At 42.6% G+C, this 17043-nt stretch overlaps 1 protein-coding gene across 2 annotated transcripts in view; it reads left to right on the top strand.

Moving 5' to 3' along the window:
* LOC111934942 (contactin-6) overlaps nt 1–17043 on the top strand; it is a 124670-nt gene that overhangs the window by 52034 nt on the left and 55593 nt on the right. For both annotated transcript variants that reach the window (XM_086846915.1, XM_086846914.1), the window contains exon 5: nt 15221–15316. In XM_086846915.1, the coding sequence (XP_086703041.1) occupies nt 15221–15316 (96 nt within the window). The remainder of the gene's footprint in view (nt 1–15220; nt 15317–17043) is intronic.

Here is a 17043-nt window from a genome sequence, read left to right as displayed (position 1 = left end):
AGCTGGTCATACGTAAAAAGAATAAAATTTTGATTCATTATTTTACCACTTTTTCTGCTGAAACATTTTTTCAAGCCAGACTTCCTGTGTGGGAATTTTTTTCAATATTTGCAGGTGAAGGTTGTTTAGTGACAGAACAAATTCCATTTTAGAAAGGAGCAAGAATAGACAGCCACCTCAGTATTGTCCATGGAGTCTGTAATCCCCAAGGAACCAAGGCAGGCCAGGGAGGGAGCTGAGAAAAGACCTAGGGAAAGGGAATATCCTTAATTGAAGGCACAAATGAGGTGCAAAAAAACATAAAATTGAAAAAAATAAAGTGGGGACAGAAAGAAAAAAACAGGAATATCTGTAAAAAAAAAGAAGGCACTGATGATTATTCAGCATTTTATATCAAGCAGCTCCTTTGTTTAAGCTTAATACCTCCACCCAAGCACTTCCCAAAGTTCCTGCAGGGAGCAGATCCCAGAGCTGGGTCTGGTTTGCCCCCAGCTCTCAGCCTCCAACTCTAACAGCACCACAGAATGCTAAATTTATCCCCTAATCAAGCACTACACCATTTTTCCTGTAGTGGTGACAGATATTTACATCCTTCCCCATGGAGAAGAGAGAGGACAGACAAATCAAAGGCTGTTATTTACACTGACAAGCACAAATTTACAGGAAAATGCTTCAATTTAGCAGCATCACTGCAGAACTGGGAGTTTTAAATTGTCTTACAATAGGGAAAAAATCCCCACAGCACATGGAAAACGTCATAATGACCTGATGAGAATAGTGGAACAAATTACCTTGAAACACTTATTTCACAGTCAACATTTCCTTGTTATTTTCATGTTGCCATCCAATTTAATTCTTTGTTTCAACCAGTACTTCAGGCTATATCTTAAAATCCAGGCAGGCAGGCACGTTGCTGTTATGACACTTTCATTCAACACCTCACAAAATGGGATTCCTCCCTGGACTGGAATGCCTGGAATATTATTGCAATCTCCCTGATAAAGAATTGAATCAAATTTATTATCCAAGTACCAGGGTTTATGTCTATTTGTCTCTTTACTACAAGGTAACTAACTCTGAGTTGGAGTTGGAATTAATGATACCTCCAGAAACCTATTCAACATGTCAACTTAATATGTGAAAAATACTTTTTTCCTCTGTTCAAGATAGGAAGTTCTCCGAGAAGCAAAATAAATGCGGGACAAGATTAGAAATATGTCTTCAGATTCAGCTGGAGTTTGGTGCTTATCCTCTATTAAAACCAGAGCTGTCAAAGGAAAGCTGCAGGAGGAATATTGTACAGAAGGCAGTGGCATAGATTATTAAAGTTACAAGCTGAAAATGAGAGACAGCGTCAGGGAGAGGGAGCGCGTAAATGCATTAGCGGGATGCAAGGATGGCAGGCCCTTGGCATCCCCGCTTCCTGCACAAGGCTTGTTTTGTCATAAATAAACTTGAAAGCTGCCTATAAATCCTGCATGTCTCCTGCTCCCCTGCCAGCAGTACATTCGGAGCAGCCCACGTGTGGTTTACAGGAGCTGGAGTTGTTGAGGTGGAAGTTGTTGTAAAGCTTTGGTGTCAGGCCTTGGCTGCTGCAGCCAGAGCCAGACCAGGAGAGGGTCCTTGTCCAGGCTGGAGTCATGGCCTGCCACCCACAGGGCTTTTCCCCTTCCAGGGCAGCGGCGACATCCAGCACAAGGTCACCAGGAACGCTTTAGCTCAGCCTAAAGCGAGGTCAAAGGCCTGGGAGGTTCACCTTGGAAGTAGGCCCGAGTCAGCTCAAAGGAAGAGATGAGGATGTGAGAGCTTTTCCTTCAGCTTTCACACAGCTTAGAATCACAGAAGCAGCAGAGGACACAGTTTTAAGCTGCAGCAGGGGAAGTTTAGGCTGGACAATGGGAAAAAGTTCTTCACAGAAAGAGTGGTTGGGCATTGGAATGCGCTGCCCAGGGAGGCAGTGGAGTCACCGATCCTGGAGGTGTTTAAGGAAAGACTGGATGAGGCACACAGTGCCATGGTGTTTCTTCTTTTAGTTCTCAAACACATCTATAGCAGAGGCATTAAAGGATATGCAGGAGAATAAGTGCAATTAAACATAAGGTATTGTTAGGTCATAGGTTAGAGGTATTTTCCATCTTTAATCATAGAATCATAGAATTAACAGGGCTGGAAAAGACCTTTGAGATCATCAAGTCCAGCCTTTGCCCAGTCTCCCCCTGCTAGTAAACCACATCACAAAATGCCACATTTACTCATATTTTGAGCGCTTCCAAGGATGGGGACTCCATCATTTCCATGAGCAGCCAGTTCCAAAGCTTGGCCACTCTTTCAGTGATGAATTTTTTCCTGAGGCATTTTTGTTTAAGGCATTTCATGCCTTAAAAAAAAAGAGAAACATAAAACCTGTTAGGGAAAACTGCTTCAGTATGGCTTCAACCAGAACTTTCTCCCAAGGCACACAGGGGATTTGCTTTAATTATTTCCTCAATTTTAAGCAAAAATAACTGTGTGCAAACAACTGGTCTTGAGGGAAATCCCTGTAACAGGCTGCATGAAACAGCCTGTCCAGGCCTGTTACTTGTTCTTTTAGTTCTCAAACACATCTATAGCAGAGGCATTAAAGGATATGCAGGAGAAATAAGAAGTGCAATTAAACACACTAGAATAAAAAAGGACTCCACAATGAAAAAGAATCAAATGAGAACCTAATTCATAATTATTCAGGGCATAAACCCAGAAAATTCAGTATTAATTGAAAGCATCTTGTTGCTTAAGGATCTTAAATTAGATTCTCAGTCAAATATTTCTACCCTTGATGATAAAAGTCATGATGATTGCAGCTTCCTCAGACCTGAAATTCTGAGAAACAATGACAACAATCTAATTTCATGCCTACAATTGGTCACTTTGCCCTGAACCACACAGGAGGGCACACACTGGAGCCTTTTAAAGTTTTAAAAGTTTAAAAAAATTTTAAAAAAAATTAAAGTTCCCCACAATGCTACAGACCCAGGAAGGTTTTCTCCTTGGTGTTTTTGGGCTCCAACCACATTCTCCTGGTTTTCAAAGTGGTGCTTAGGGATTTTGCTCAGTGCTTATTCTCAACAGCATTTTCCAAACACTGCCACCCTCACTGCTCTTGGCCAGTGATGTGCTCACAGCAGTGAGAGTGACAGTGCTGGAGCACTTGGAATGAAATCTGCATCTCCCAAGAGCTTCCACGTGCTTTTTGGCAGAGACAGAAGACACAGTTTTGCTGAAATAACAAATTAGAGGCAATAATTCCTCCTGGGCTGAGTTTTTTTCATTCTGAAACACAAGAATAACAGTCCATCGTTAGCATTTAACCATTTCAGAGAGGAATATATTAAACCAAATCAAACCCATTCAGTGTTTGCTGGATGGTGACAGGCTGAGCTTTAGCAGAGCCCTATTGGAGAGGCTGACTGGGAGATGCTCAGTCAGCATGAAAACCCACTTTTCATCTGATTACTTCATCCTGTTATTTACCTTTGAGTGCACACAAATTACAGAAACATCACAAAGCAATCCAGCAGCCTCAGGATGTCATAACCCTTTTCACTGGCAGTGTATGCTTTGAAACAGAAAATGGAAAAATCAATAGGCTTGGATCAGATAGGTTGAATTTGCAAAGTCTGGACATGCATGAATTTAAGGCTAAATGGCACCTACACTTCTGGCTGGGTTGTGTTGTGGTGCAGTGTGTGTCCAGAAGTCCCTCTGTAACAATTGTATTTGATTAAAAGGTGTGCTAGCTGTTGTAACTACCACCTGGAGTAAAGCTCTCTGGGTCTTTAAGCTGGTTGTTAATTCATCACAGCACATGAGGGCTGGAATACTGATCAGACTCCCTGGCAGCTGGATTGCAGGAATGAACTCTGGCAGCACCTTTCTTTATCAAAAGGAGGCAAAAACTGCTCAGTTCAGCACTCAGCAGGCACTCAGGGATGAGCAGCTGAGAGAAAGAGCTCAGCTTGCCAGTGCCAGGAAAAGGTCATCATCATCATCATCATCATCAAAAATACATCCCCAAAAGTTTGACTTGGTTTTCTAAATTCCCTTTTCCCTTTAGGGACATATCAGGTAAAGCCATAGATTTGCCTATATCCATGTAGAATCATGGAACGGCCTGGTTGGAAGGGACATTAAAGATCATCCAGTTCCATTCTCTGCCACCTTTCACTATCCCAAGGTGCTCCAAGCCCCATCCAATCTGGCCTTGGACACTTCCAGGGATCCAGGGGCAGTTTCAGCTTCTCTGGGCACCCTGTGCCAGTGCCTCCTTACCCTCACAGGGAGGAAATCCTTCCCAATATCTTATCTAATCCTGCCCTCTGTTGATTTGAAGCTATTTCCCCTGGTCTTGTCCCTCCAGGACCTTTTCCCAAGTCTCTCTCCATCTTTCTTGTAGTTCCTTTCAGGCACTGGAAGGCTACAGTGAGGTTACCCCAAAGCTTTGCTTCTCCAGGCTGAACAATCCCAATTCTCTCAGTCTCTATCCCAATTCTATCACCTCTGCCTACCCTACACATGCTGAGTAATGCACTAACCCCACCTCTGTTTTAAAAGGGTGGCCTTCTATATAATCCTAGAATGGTGTGGGAAGGACCTCAAAGCTCATCTCATTCCAGCCCCACTTCCACAGGGAGGGACACCTTCCTGTGATGCAGAAACACATCTCAGCTGCAGATACAGGGAGAATCAGCCATAAAATTCCCCTTGGCATGCTCTGCACAGCCCTCCTGGTGATCCTGGTAACACCTCCCAGTCTGCATCTTCCCTTCAGCGGGCGAGGAACAAATGCAACGTGCAGTGGGAGCACTCGCTGTGGATTGATCCTGTCTGGAGGATGGAACTGCTGCTGTCGTCTCTTCCATATGTCACTAAACAGGCTCACAGCTCAAAATTGCCTTTTGGATTTCTAAGCACAGGTAGAATCCAATATCACTGCAGCAGCAGCAGCAGCCACCCTCCCTGGTGTGGGGAGCTGAGGGCCAGAGCAGAATGAGTTACAGGAAATAAACCCTGTATTTTGTCAAAATTCTGCTTGGAGGGAAAAGAAAGAGAACTTTCATTTATCACTTCTGATTGCTATGGACACTCTGTGCTAATGCTCCAGATGTCTCTGCAGCAGCTCCTGTAGCAGGAGACCACACCAAGGTCTTTGCTTAATGGATGCTCTCCATGGAGCAGACCCACCAACCTCAGGCATGTTTTCCTTTTTTGCCCCTTTACTTCACAGAGTTTCCTCAGGAAATCAGGACAAACCTGGTGAGGTTGTAAGGAATATGACATTTCCAGGAATAACAGCCCCAAGTCTCCCAGCTGTCCTCCCAGGAGAAGCGCTCCAGCCCTCTGATCAACTCGGTGGCCTCCTCTGGGCTGGTTCCAACAGGAAGGGGTCTCTAAGGGGTCACTATCCTGCTCTACCCACCCCAAACTGGGGCACTGGGCATCCTTCAAGGCCGCTTTGAGCAGAACACATGCAGAGAACTCTCTATAGTGATGCAATTTAATCACTCCAAGACCAAAAACCACTGCAAGACCTCACCACGCTCAACTCATCTTCCCATATCCCCATTGAGCCTCCAGTGTTTATTTCTTTGCAGAGTCCTGTGCACACAGAGCCTCTTGCAGGCTCCAGGAAAAGCAGGAACCACCACTCAGCAGTGATGAAGCAGGAAGCCTGGAAGGGTTTCACCTGCCTGCTGACAGGACAAGGCAGGGTGATAATAGAACTTCTATTTTAAAGCTCTGATATCACAAGAATAGGATTCTGTGAATCTCCTGCCATTCCTGAAGACACAGAGAACAGCCTGGATTCTTAAAACCAGAAGATATGGGTGTATCTCCATAAGGAAGGGGGTTTGCTTTCTCCATCATTCCCTGTTTTAGTCTCTGCATTTTCAGAGCCCATGTGATGTCCATTGACACCAAATGCTGTCACAGCCTCCTCTCTCCTGTTAGACACATCCTGAAGCTGATGGGAACAACATTCTCTGTTTATTTTATGTTGTAACAGACCAGGCACATCAGAAACTCCACTTTTCTGCCCCTCCAACTGTTTTAACATCTCTCTCAGAGTATTTAACCACTGTGTTCAAGGCTCTGCTCTTGGTTAAAGCTGCTTTATTCCAGGTTACTTCCTTAAACTTTTATTATAAAAGGAGGTTTTTAATCTGTGAAACAGAGATCTACATTGCAGAGGGGTTGTAAGGAGCAATACAGGCAGTGAACCAGGCAGCTAAAGTAGTAATAGGGAGCACAGAAGTATTTGAAGATTATCTTTTAGTTCTATATTACTTACTCTTCTTTAGGTCCTTTAAAAGTGCTTATCCTAAATCAACCCATTGCCAGTTGTATTGGAAAAGCAATATATGTGATTGAGATATGGTGGGGAACAAAGCATCCACAGGTCCTGGAGCTGATAGATTCTGATTGATAAAATTTAATACATGGGAAGGATAAAACCAGTCTATGTTTGCAGTCTGGGTGATTTGCTAGTTTATCTGCTCTCCTTTCATTACAGACAAGATGATGTAGATTCCAATAAATTATTGAGTGAAATATCCATGATGTTCACATGAGATTTTTCATTTTTTGGCATGGTGAAAGAAGTTATGGTGGAGGTTTGCAAGGGAAAAAATACTAAATTATTTGGAATAAATGATGGGATTTTTTTTCTTATAAAAAGAATGAAATTAATTGATCAGTTATTTTTGCAGTGAAGATTGATCGTGTGTAATGTTTTAAGGTAGCAGATAAGCTTGTCTATTCTGTAGCTGATATTGGAGAAGGAGGAACAGCGTGTAACATTTGGACTTTTCATGGAGTGAAGGAATGAGGTCACAGACATTGCTTTGCTCAACAGGAAAACCACATCTGGCACTGAGAATGCACTGAGCTGTAAATATCCATTTCTAAATGCTACAGCAAGAACAAACAATGTAACCTACACCTGAAATCCCACTGACAGGATTCACATTCAAAAAACCCCCACATCAATCGCTCGGGTAAATCTTGAAATTCCCATTGGAAGGAATTCTTTGAGGGCTTTGCAGCTGGAACGAGGGAGGTAAAAAAGGGGCTGGGGGTAACTCAGGGTAATTTTACCAGAAGTAATTCTGTGCTGGATCAAGATCTCCATAGGGCTGGGCAGGAATTTGGGAAGGGCTGAAGCAGTGTCTGGGAGCTCTTTCTTCCTTACCACTTTCCCTCTCTTCCTTACCATTTATATTGTATGTATTACGTGCCTTGATTATTATTTTATTGGTAGAAACATAACAAAAAGAATTAGTGGCCTGAGGTGGGACTGCATCCACCAGAAGCCAGGAGAGGGATGCAAGAGGGATGCACGAGATGTCCTTCCTGCAGGAGCAGGGACATCTACGTGTCCCCAGCAGCAAGGTCAGGGTTTGAGGGAAGGGAGAAGTTCCTGAACCATCTCCACATAGTCAAGAACAGGTTTCTGTGGGAGCAGTGGGAAACATGAAGGAGAAGAGGTTTGGGTAAGAATTAACCCCCCTGCCAAAAGGACATTTGCTGCAGCAGCCAGGGCTGTCTCCCGTGGAAGTCAGTGTAGCTGTGGCAGGGATAAATCCGACCCTTGAGGTTCAGCCCAGGAAGAGAAATCTGTCTTTAAGAGCTCTCCAATCTGGAGAAAACTCCTGCAGACGGCGAAGTGACTCTGGTGATGACAGGTGACAAATGAACTATGCCATGACAAGTGAGAAAACTGTTCAGGAATATAAAATATTAAACAAATATTCCCTCTGTGCCCCTCCCTGGGAGAGGGGCAGCTCCTCAGCTGTGCCTCTGGCCTGCAGATGGGCTCTGGAGCAGGAGCCCTAAGGCTGTGTCAACACTTACTGCTCAGAGCAAGTCCTGTGCTCAGCTCAGAAGAGAAATTTAATATTTTATGCTGCTAACTCTATAAAAGCAGGGGAAAAAATAACAAAGGCCAGATGTAGACCAGCTCTACAACTCCCCAGCATATGTTTCTGTGCTCTGGGTTTGTTGGTGCATGAACAAAAATCGAGCCAGCTCAGGGTTTTTCTCCCCCTCACCTCACCCTCCTTCTTTAATTTAATTGTGACCTTCCACTTTTTTCCTCTAGAGAAGCTTGGTATTATTTTGTAAAGGGCATTTTCACTCTTTAATTGAATAAGACAATCAGACTGCGGCAGAAATTATTGTTCCCCACCTTGAAAATGAGTGCCTGGATTGGCCATTCAGGTCATTTAAGCTGAATTGAGGACCCGTGTTCATCCTGAAGTGTAAATTACAGGTCCTTTCCCTTGGAAGCTCCAAAAGTAATTTAACCAGATAAGGAAGAACTGATGAAGGCCCTTGGATGATTACACAGCTTTGGAGAAGGACAGGACCCAGTGACTGTGGTTTTTTCTTTCTTTTTTGAGAAGTATCAGAGTGTTTTGGGGGACATGGCAGCTTTCCCTTTACCCACTCTGGGATGCAGCGCTCCCCTAAGGTGGAAATGAGAACAAAAATGGGAATTCCAGTGGAGTTTTAACCTGTCCTGGTGAAAGGGGACACTCAGGCATTGCCCAGGCTGCTCCTGGCTGATTCAGCTCCAAATCTTCCAGACCTGAGGTGTTAAAGGCTCATGAGAGCTTCAAATGGAGCAGCAGAACTCAGAAGGTGTTGAGGAAAAAAAAAATCCAAGTATTTAAAAGGCAGGAAATGGGAAATACTAAGCGGCTTTCAGACACCTTAATTAGAGATAACACTGCTCTTAATCTCAGAATTGAATTCATAGAAAATCAATTAGAACATTTAAAAAATTGAGATTAGATGCTAACGGGAAAAGATTAATGTATTGACAGTATTTTCAAGACAAAGGAACTGTCAGAGGGTTTGTTCAGCAAGTTTAGTGCAGTTTGGAAAGAGAAAAAAGAGAGTTTACTTTGCAGTGGAAGTTGTAGGGAAGGAGATTAGCCATTCCTTTGGGAGATATTTGGAGAAAGAAGGATATTTCCATGTAGTATCCAGGCTGCAAGAGATTGGTGCTCATCTCCTACAAGGCAATTAAGTACAAAAACACAGAGGAGAAGTAAAAAATCAGGGATTAATGTCCAGGAGGGATCTGGGGGGGTCTGGATAGGCACAGCCTGTAGCTAAAAAGGCTTTAACCCCAATTTTGGGGGGATTTCCTTTATGTGAGAGAAGAAATAAACCCAAAATCTGGAAGTATGGGGCATTCCAGAATCTGAGATAATTTAAAAGTTTCAATAGGCTTCACTTTAATTATTTGTAGTTATGACAGACCTAAATTCTCTGATTCAGGCACCAAATTCAGACCCAAATGGGGCCTCTAATTCACCACAGGCAGAGCAGAGGAAGGGAACTAATTGACAGCTGATAACACTTGTGCTGAAAATACAACAAATCATAACCAGGAGCTTCCTTGGGAAACTGCTGAGCTTGTCCTTTGCACCCCATTTCCCTGTGAGGAGATTCCTGTGGTGCTGCACCACTGCAGGAGCACCTCTCCTATTGCAATATATCACAGGCAATAAGAGACACAGGGAAAAAAATAAAGGCAACAGAAGTGATCTATCACCATCTGACACAGGCACGTGGAAATGTGAGGAATTGTATTGATTTGTCCTCAGAAGCGTGGCTAATTTGTAAGGAGCTCTTACTCCTCATGCCTTAACATTCATTGCACATTTCAATACCAAGTAATTACAACCATTATATTTGGGATTATGTAATGACAAAACATTTATGAGGGAGGAAAAAAAAATAAAAATCAAAAGTTCAAGAAAGCATGAAATCACATTAATTCAGATGAACTGTGGTAATTATGCAAGGTGATAAATTGGAGTTTCTCTAATTGTCTGTAACAATTTCATATATTAAAACAACCAAGTTTCCTTGGTTTCCTTGGAGAAGTTCTATGCTCCTTCTTAAGATGGACTGGTTTGGAATGGATGGGTTTGGCTGTCTCTGAGCAGGTTCAGGAATTTCAAACACATGATTTGGAGGTTGAAATGACTGAGTGGCTTCTTGTGATTAGGTTTTTGTTCCTATCCAATATATTTAAGAAGCAGCTCCCTAATCCCAGGAAAACTGAGCTTTCACTCTGTTATGTAGTTAAATCTGCTACTCTGACACCTGTAAGGCAGTTTTATATTAAAATAAACCAAACAAAAACCCCAGATGTGGAGGTAGTGGAGGTGGTGGTGAAATTAGAATAAATATATTAATGAACAGTCAGCAACTGGATGTTGCTTGGAGCAACCTGCTCTAGAGGAAGGTGTCCCTGCCATGGCAGGCCATGGGACAGGATGGGCTTTAAAGCCCCTTCCAACCCAAAGTGCTGTGGGATTTTTGATTGTCTCTATTATTATGAGCTTTAAAACATTAAGGAAAAAATAATGTATGGCTGAACTTATTAATTAACCTGTTAATTAACACAAGTGCTTCAACAGGAAAGATTTCTATCAGTTCCATTTTGTTTCTGTCTCCAGAGACCATTTCTTTGGGCAAACACCTCACCCAGCCTGGGTTTGGTTCTCTCACTGTCAGGTTTGTGCTCAGCAAAGTGGCACTGATGGTCACCTTCACCCAGCACTGATATTCCTCTCAGCCTCTGGTTTCACTCTGTTTAAAATCTACCTGGAAGATTTTCAGGCTATAGATCAGGATAAAGGCAGGTTGGAGGGGCTGGGAGCACCCTGGGATAGCAGAAGGTGTCCCTGCCCATGGCAGGAGTGGAATGGGATGGGCTTTAAGGTCCTTCCAACCCAAACCTTCTGTAATTCCACTAAAGCATCCTTGACCCCAGTGGGCAAAGTTGGGTTCCACCAGGTGAAAAATGCTCTGACCCATTCCTTCTCCCCATTCCTCCCTTCATTCCCGACGAGGAGCTGACAGCCTCGTCCACCTCAAGCCTTCCTGCTCCCATGGGAGAAAGCTGTTGCCAATCTCCATCCCACAAAATGCCATATGTTTGGGGTGCTGTGAGCACAGCCCCTCCTCGCTCATCTCTGCAACATTCCCAGCCCGGGACGAGGCCGTGCCACGCGCAGCTGAGTCCGTACGTTCCCACTCTTCCCTGGGAAGGATTACTTGTGCATCTGAGCATTTTGCTTGGCCTCCATGACCTCATTATCACATCAAACTGATTAATCGTGCTCTACCAAGAGCTGGCTGCCAACATGCACAGATCTGGGGGAAAAAAAATGTGGTTTTTTTGTTAAAACTCGCAGCTGAGAGAGCAATGGAGTGTGAGGGAACTCGTTGTTCTTCAAGTGAGATAAATACAGACAAAGAATGAAAGGAATTATGTAGGAACTAGGTGATAATTTATTTATAGATCTCTGCAGAAACACTGAAGTTAGCAAATATACCATCTGTTAAATAGTCATCTTATTCCTAAGTGCATATTAGCAATCTAAATGTGTGCCAAACACCTGATCTTAGCCTTCTTAGTTGATACTCTTTTTGACAAGCAACATTCTGCTTTATTAGGTTATGTCATGTTACGTTATAAAGCTGTGCTAGGGAACAGGAGCTGGAAGAACACAGTGGTTGTGCTCTCTTGGTATAAATGAACACCCAGGGCAAGGAGAAGTGGTTTTGACAGCAGACAGAATTTCAGAATAACAAGAACAAAGTAGAATATCTGTATTTTTATCCTCAGGTAATTTTTTTTTATATATATATATACACTTAACATGTTTCAAATTGCAATGAATCATTGAAAATACAACCCCATAGGTTGGAAAATAGACAGAGAAGTCTTTGTGGCAAAGACAAACATCATTTCTGAGCGTCCACCTCTTCCTTCTCTCATCCACCTGGACTGCAAAGCCAAAGTGGATTATTTTATAGCTCATTATTGAACTCATTTAAATGAGATGTCACAATATTCCATGGGAGATGCTGCCTGCCTGGAGGAAGAGCCCAATAAAGATGAAAACAGAAGCAACACCGACTGTTAATGAATTCTCTTTATCTATTTTGCCTTGGTTTGCTCTTTCAGGGCTTTGGGGTTCTCTTGTTCTTCAATGATTCTGTATTACAGAGAGAGGCAGTGAATAAATTCACTTTTTACAATTATCTATCAAAATCAGTCCAAGCAAAAGATCTTTTCTGGTTTGGCCTGTGAAATTTTGGGGAGGTGAGGGTTTCTAAAGGACGCAGAGTGATGAAGATCTTGGAGTTAAGCAGTGGAATGGATTCTTCAAAGAAAATATCTTTTCTTAAAGGTCTTTAAAAATTGGGTTAAATAAGGACATTGCATATTTGTCCCTGTCATGGGTGAGATGAAGAGATTAAATGATGATTTATGTGCCTCCACAGCTGCTTTTTTATACCTATGATTAATAAGCATAAAGGGATGGAAATCTCCTCTCCCGCACTGGAAAATCTGAGTTGCTTTGTAAAACAAAGCTACAAACACGTCATGAAAGAGCCCAAACTCCTGCCTACGGATTTTCATCCTCAAGGTTGAAAAGTAGAGATCGAAAAGGCACAGACAACTTTTTCCCCACATGGATTTAACAGAAAGGTTTAGATGGGATATTGGGAAGGAATTCCTCTCTGTGAGAGCTGGGGATGCCCTGGCACAGAATTCCCAGAGCAGCTGGGGCTGCCCCTGGATCTCTGGAAGTGCCCAAGGCCAGGTTGGATGGGGCTTGGAGCAGCCTGGAACAGTGGGAGATGTCTCAGGGATGGAGCTGGATGAGTTTCAAGATCCCTCCCAACCCAAACCACTCCATGACTCCATTATACAATCAACAATGTTCCTGCTCCCTATAAAACTGGATCCCTAAGAGATCTCATCCTCCTGCTTTTAATTATTCAAGTCAGGGACACTTGTCATGGTTTTAATGGAGAGACACGGACAGGTGACACAGCACCTAAAATGAGAGTAAAACTGATAACATGACATATTGTGTCATTAAACTAAAAATTGCTACTAGCAGCTCATTACTTTCCAAAATCTATTCCCATTTCAGAGCGAGGTATTACACAGTTAATTCTCAATTGTCAGGAAAACCTTTTCCTCCTGCTGCACTGCACTTCCTTTATTTTTTTTTCCCTCTTTTCTCGGATGTCTCATAACAGCTAAAATTTTAGTCTTAGCAAAAAAAAAAATAATAAAAAAAAAAGTAGTGCTGATTTCCCACAGTGAAAATACTGGGAAGAATTACTTAGACTGCACAGATTTTCCATACTGCCCCTGAGTTTTGGGGGGGTTTAACTCTATTTTTAAATAGAAATTGCAGTTTGTTTCATATTAGCAGCAGAGGGAAAGAGGAAATGGAACTGTGACCATTTCTGTTGCAAGCACCTGAATCCTAAAAAAATCTGATTTTTTGCATCTTTCTAATATTTTAAAAAAATTTAATATAATAAATATGAGAATTTGAGGGTCTTTTTTCCCCTTGTCCCAGGGCACAAAGCCTCAGACCAGTCACCCCAAGCAAATCCTGACAGGAACTCCAGGGACTGCTTTTCCACACAGATATTTGGTGCTGGCCTTTTTCTTCTCAGAAAACAATTGCCAGGAAAGAAAGAAAATGCAGTAAATTTCCTCAGATGGAATTTTCAAAATGAGTAAATAAATCCAAAAATTCAGAGACTGGATTAAGTATGAAGCCAAACTGCAATTAATCATATTACGCCCACCTACTATTTTGTCTTTTAATTAGAATTACAGGATGGAATACAACTAAATATTATTTTTTTTTACTTATTTTTCTTGGCCTTTCTTGTGTTTTTTTCCTCTTTCCTCTACCCATAATCCATGGCAGAGCTGTAGCCAGCAGGCAATTAAAAGAACATCAGAGTTTAAAACCCTTTCCCCGTGTATTGACAGGCCCCATCCATTGTGCTATGACAGCACGAGGAGGTGCTACAGGTGCTTAATTCAATCCAGCCCCCTCTGAGCAGACAATGTCTTCATAGGAGACCAATATCCAGGAGATGAAGAGGAGGAAAAGAAAAATTAACTGTGTAAAGTTCAGCTAAGGGGGAGAAAATTGATATATTGACATAAATAGCTGAGGCTGTACAGGTAGTAATCGTTATTGCTCTGACCAACGAGGGCTGTTTCTCTCTATTGAACTCTGGCTCAGGTTGGTGTTCAGCTGATGAAAAATGGAACAATTGTTTGAAACAAGAATCTGCAGCAAGGTAAATAAAATGAGCTTAGGGCAGGCAGTTTACAGCTCTGTGGTATAAAGAGGTTTAAGGGGAAGCTGATATTTATTGTATTAAAATGTATTTTGAATGGGTTTCGAGCAATCATCTCCCAAATGGCTGTAAGGAAATGGGAAGGCTTCTCATTAGGATGAGAACTAGATCAAAAAGTAAATAATCTTTTTTTTTGTTTTAAGCACATCTCCTGTGTCATGTTTTGTAACTGAATTAACGGGAATCAGGCTTAGAATTCTTCACCATCTCAGTGAAACGTGAGGAAGCAGCAGACTAAGTGTGGTATGAGATGTAGTGAAAAATAGACATTAAAGGTCATAAAAATCACATTTGAGAGATGGGCATGGACAGATTTCCCATTGAAAGTCCCCTCTCCCTCCCCTTTAAAACCAGTGCTAAAGCTCATGGCAATTCAAACATATCCAAACACTGCAGCCAGTTTAGGCCAGACCAGAATCTTAAAGAAAACAACATATTTTTATCATCATTTAAACCTACACTCTGTGGGAGTCCTGCTGATCTTTAATTATCACTTGTATATATAGAACACAGCTGTTCTGTGTTTCTATAGAAGAGGAAACACTACAAAATGCATTTTTTTTTTAACTCCAACCCATGTAGATTAAGTCTTGCAAGTTCCAAAAAATGATGCTGGAAAAAGTCGTGGAATAATAGACTGGCTTTGCAAATAGAAATTGTAAACACAAATTCCCAGAGTTGCAGTAGAACTGCTGCAGGAATAAATATTTTGTGAATGCCAAAGGACTCAGTTATGGTTGATCTGGGTTGATCCAGGATGATCTGGGAGGTCTTTTCCAACCTTTGTGATCTTTTAAATCCACGATACCAGGTTGAACGAGCTATTTTTGCGTACAATTTCTCAATGAAATTAAATTCTGCCGTCCAATACGTGACTGTTCTTGAGCTAATAAACTGGATAAATTGGGATGCAGTTGGGAATGAACCTGCTGGATAATAACCAGGCCTTGTTTTCTCCTTCTCCCTCAAGACCTGGAGAACTTTGAGATGAGACCGAGGAGCCCGGTGTCGGTGAGAGAGGGACAAGGAGTGGTGCTGCTCTGTGGAACTCCTCCCCACCATGGAGGTACGATGAGGGACAGCCTGAGCAGCCCCTGCTCTGCCTCAGGAGAGCCAGAATTCCCTGTGGGATTGGCACTGGAATTTGCTTGTGCATCAGTTTCCGGGGTTGACAACAAATTTGGGGTTTGTTTCTTCAAAAGATACTGGGTACACACTTTTTTAGGGTCTTTTTTAATTATTTTGTTAGGGAGTAGAACCTGTCATTCCTTGGGACACAGCAAGGATGGCATGAAGGTCTCCAAGACTCTCTGCTGATATTCCTGGTAATCCCAGAGTCCTCATGGAATGGCAGAAAAGCAGCTCAGAAATTCTTCCTACACCAAATCTGCTCCAGGTCTGCATGGAATGGCTCCTTTCCCCTTTAGTGCTTGCTGCTGCAGTGCCCTCATTTGAGTCCTGCATCAGACACACTGGATTTGTCATGAAGCTATGGCTTCTGCTCTTGAATCCCTGATTTTATTCCTCCCTGATAATCAGAGAACACTTTAGGCTGGAAGGGGCTTCTGGAGAGGTGAACTGCCTGATTAAAGGAGGGCCTAGATCAGGTTTCACAGTAATTGCCAGTGCTCCAGATGGGGAATGAAAAGGAGTTTTCTGATGAATTATTTTGGGAGGGCTCACCATAAGACCCTGGAGTTCTTCCTTTCTGGGTGGGGTAAATCCAGGTGAAAATTTTACCCAAGTAAAGCAGGTGTTTATTAATAGAGGGGAAATATCAATGGCATAGTTACCAAATTGTCTTGTTCTGGACTTAAAGAATGAGCAGCTCTTGGGTGACTCACGTCCTGCTTTTGGCAGCAGTGACCACACACATCCACAGGAGCTGCAGTTTTCCACGTCCTGCTCCCAGCAATCCTCCTTAAAGAAAGAGAGTTGTAAGCCAAAGTCCCAGGAGAAGGTAAACAGTGATGCAGGAAGAACATGCAGTATTTCAGGGAGGGAGAAAAACCCATCAATCAATAGGAACCCCTCCAGTCCTGTAGAAAGGAAGTGTCAGTTCACTGGGTTTTTACAGCCATATGAAAGGAGGATATAATCAAGGAGACGAAGTGAAACCTGGTCCTTAAGGGCACAAAAGGCTTCAAAGAGTTCCTCAAATGTATCAGTGGGACAGGCAGAAAGACAACACATCCATCCTGGGGCTGGTGAACTATCTATTTCCCTCCTGCTGCAGGGTAAAATTATGATTTGACAAATAGGAAGGAGAAGAAGAAAACATTCAGAACAAAGAAATAGTTACCAGGTGAGTTCCCCCCAGATTAATTGAACTGACAAAATGGAATCCACGAGCAAAGCCTTTCCCAGAGTGCTGCTGCAGCTGGGGCTGGGAGCTGCTGGCCAACAGGCCTGGAAAACCTGCAATAACAAGTCCCCAGAGAACAGAGCCCGAGTCCTTTTGTCATCCCTAAACACTCTGTGTAGGACCCAAAATGATGTGCCATGGGGATGGAGCACGTGGTGAGAGCCATGAGAAGTCAGAGATTATTTCAAGATGCTCGGGAAGTTGTTTTTGTTGAAAAGGATTGTGTATTTAGGTCTTTTTTTTAATTGAAACCCCTGTCTCCACCTCTCAATACCTACAGGAGGAAGGATTACAAACTGTGCTTCACATTACAAGAGTTCTGTGCAGCACTTTAAACGTGTCAGGAATTAGAGAGATGTCAAGGAATTTGGAAGATAAGCCCTACCAGGAGGGAAAGAGTTGCCTTTCCTGTGATGTAATGACTTGAA

The sequence above is a fragment of the Cyanistes caeruleus genome, chromosome 11 (assembly GCF_971803275.1).
Source record: "Cyanistes caeruleus chromosome 11, bCyaCae1.hap1.1, whole genome shotgun sequence".
In the NCBI taxonomy this organism is placed as follows: Eukaryota; Metazoa; Chordata; class Aves; order Passeriformes; family Paridae; genus Cyanistes; species Cyanistes caeruleus.
Note: the sequence above shows the minus strand (reverse complement) of the source record. Positions and strands in the feature narration are given on the sequence as shown.